At 39.4% G+C, this 3,056-nt stretch overlaps 1 protein-coding gene across 1 annotated transcript in view; it reads right to left on the bottom strand.

The window, feature by feature from the left end:
• Positions 1-3,056, bottom strand: part of napsa (napsin A aspartic peptidase) — a 7,843-nt gene continuing 4,787 nt past the window's right edge. Inside the window, exon 9 of the mRNA XM_035654527.1 lies at positions 1-2,757. Coding sequence (XP_035510420.1) covers positions 2,596-2,757 — 162 coding nt within the window. The 3' untranslated portion in view covers positions 1-2,595. The remainder of the gene's footprint in view (positions 2,758-3,056) is intronic.

Genomic DNA, 3,056 nt, shown 5'->3' with positions numbered 1-3,056 from the left:
TTATCGCATACAAAATCCTGCTCGTGTTTTGATGGAGTTCAGTTTAAAGTCAAGGTTTTTATTAGAAAACTTCATTAATACAGTGGCTGCGTTCAAGATGTGTGCTTTACATGTTTCTAGGGATCTGTGAAAACAAACATTAGGCTGGATTGGAATGTCTGCGGCTTGCATGTGTTATCTGCCTAATCTAGAAATCCAACAGGTGAATATACGCTTGAGTTGTACGTTGATGTCTGTTACTAATATTTCTAGTTCACACCATTCAACTATGAATCTGATAAAAAATTTGAATATACTACCATTTATGGAAATGTGAGGTTCCCGATTTGTTGGTGATCATGAAATGTGAACAATACAGCACCACCATTTTATCATCCACTCATTTTGGCGTGTCCGTATGACTGTCTAATACAGAGCTGCCCTTTGTTTGTCACAAAAAGGAGGTTTCTTCTCCAGTCGAACATTTGTTGCTTTTGTGCACAGGCTTTGTTAACTCATTTTCATCTCAACCTCGCTGGTTGTTGCACGGTCAAAATGTTAAGTGTTCTGTTGTGGATTTGCAACAAAGGTGTCTGAGTTGGACCTTCTGAAAGTGCTTCGGTGTACTGGTTTTTGCTTTAATTTAAACTCCAGTTTGGATCCTGTTTCCTCTAGATCATTACCTTCATTGGTGACTGTTTATAATTTGGGTTGCATACATTTGCTTGATCTGGGGAAGGATCTCTGTAGCACGGGAGTACCATTTGAGCCGGACAGCTACTGTCTGTCTGCTGTTTGAGTCCATAACCAACAACACGCTGCTGTAAACGAGGAACTAAACCTGCAGGAGAAGGTGTTGTGTGTTTGAGGAGTTAGTCTCAGTATTAACTTCAGTACCTGGCCTAATTGCAGCAGAGGATTGAGCCTCTTACCTCTGTAGTTCGGTCCACTCTAAAGTTCACATTAAACCCTGATTAACTTAACGCTGCTAGTCTGGACCAGTCTGTCTACAGTAGGTAGCCAGACAGAGATTAGTGCTGTGTTATTGGTCGGTTCTGGCCCTGTTCATGAAGCGTGTGATCTGTAGTCATGATCACTACTAGCAGGCTGCTTCTGCCTGTCTGATCTACGTGTATATTTATAGATTACAGGTGCTAATCTCTTTTAGATCATGATCTGATTGAGAGGGATCAACTCAGCTCAATAAAAGCAGCTTGGATAGCTAATGTTTCTGACGTTAGATCAGCTGCTACTCAGTGTCAGTGTAGGTGGAGCCACTAAAACAATAGCTGCCAGACTGTCAAGTGGAGTTTGTGTCTCTCTAAATGACAACCCAAAACATGTTGTCCAAAATAATCACACGGTTGCTTTTTTTTGTTCTCACTTTTAGCCTTAGAATAAGTAATAAATGCAGTGATATGGAGCAAGTGTCCCCTACATCCCCCAACCCACTGTTTGTATAGTGTACAATATGTTTATAGTTCTGTTGTGCATTCAGTTATTAATAATCATCCAGATAATGAAGAAACAGGTGAATATTTTTATATTTATTGTACATTTGTAACCAAAAAGAGCCGGATATTTATTTGCATTGATTCAATTCAACATGTATAGTACCACTTATTGTGCTTCATTAAGTGCTTTGTTCTGGATGTAATCTTATAAAATGAATCCACAGTAGATCGTCTTTGCGTGCATATTATGTGTCTTCCTTTGCAGACCTAGTTTATGCTACGAATGACTGAGGGGAGGGAATGGGAGTCACTGTGCCACATTTGTTATGTTATTGTAAAGAAAAAAAACTAAACCCAAAGTAGATCTCTACCTCTACATTGTGGAGAGCATATTGGCCATATGCTGTGTTGCATGCTGTGTAATTTCCCCCAGCTTTTCTATTTTTATTTTTAAGTTCAGCTCTGGAGTTGAACGGTGCAGCACTTTGTATACGTCATTAAATGTTACAAATTACATTTTGTAGGTTCTTTGTGTTTTTTTTTTTTGTTAAACTTGATTTTACACTATGGTAGCTTATAGTATAAACACATCCATCCAAAATTTGACAAGACATTTAATTATTAAAGTTTTATTCAGACAGCAGTGACATTTGGTAATAAAATGCACATAGGCGTGTTAAAAGAAACATCCTGAGATACCTTCAGTGTACAAAAGCAGCTCCAACTAGATCACTAGAAACTGGAAAATATTTGAGGTGCATTTGTTACCTCAAAGTACAAAAAATAAAGCACAAACGTATTGAAATGCATAGTTCTCCCTCAATCCTGCCACAAAGATGAGAAAAAAAGAAAAAGCAGCTTCACAGATAATAGCAAGGAAACAGTAAAGCAGTCCCTTTGTTCTGTGGCAGAAAACATCCACTGTTAGATTTGTGGAAGTGGCTGTTAATGTAGCATCCAGATTTGCTTATTGGAAACCAGCTACTCGTGTAAAAACCTCATTCTAAGCAGATGTGATTTAAGTGACAGGCCTTGCATTGATGCATAAGAACCAATGAATGCTTTGGACTTCTGCAAATCAAACAGCGCAACGCTGATGATGAAAATTTAGCTTAACGAATGAAAAAGTGCAACATGTTTCACACAAAGAGTGTTCAGCGGACTACTTGGCAGGGGCGAACCCCACACGATCGGCGTTCCTGTCGAACACAGTGTAGTACTTCCCAATGAATACATCTCCCAGGATCCACAGGGGCCCTGCGGGTGGTGGGATATCCATGGCCATGAAGCCCGACAGACAGATGGACGTACCCATCTGAGACTCCTGCGAAAACAAACGTTTTTTCAGTTTTGCCAGGATCATTTAAAGATATAGTCACACTTTGATCTAAATGCGTTTTAAGACTCTACTCATGCCCATATGCACACTGAGTGAGTTATTGGTCCACTAATTGTTCCCCCTGTCGTAATTGGCTGTGAGGAGATCCCTACACATAATCCACAGTCCCCTCCATGTGTGAGGAATTCTGAACTAAATTGACTAACTCTGGAAGACAATTTGCTGAAATCTTACTTCAGGTGAACTTTAGAATTAATTTGCAGAGAAAAAGCACACAATTTTGT

The sequence above is a fragment of the Morone saxatilis genome, unplaced genomic scaffold, assembly GCF_004916995.1.
Source record: "Morone saxatilis isolate NCDOM2014 unplaced genomic scaffold, NCSU_SB_2.0 Contig14, whole genome shotgun sequence".
Taxonomy (NCBI): Eukaryota; Metazoa; Chordata; class Actinopteri; family Moronidae; genus Morone; species Morone saxatilis.
Note: the sequence above shows the minus strand (reverse complement) of the source record. Positions and strands in the feature narration are given on the sequence as shown.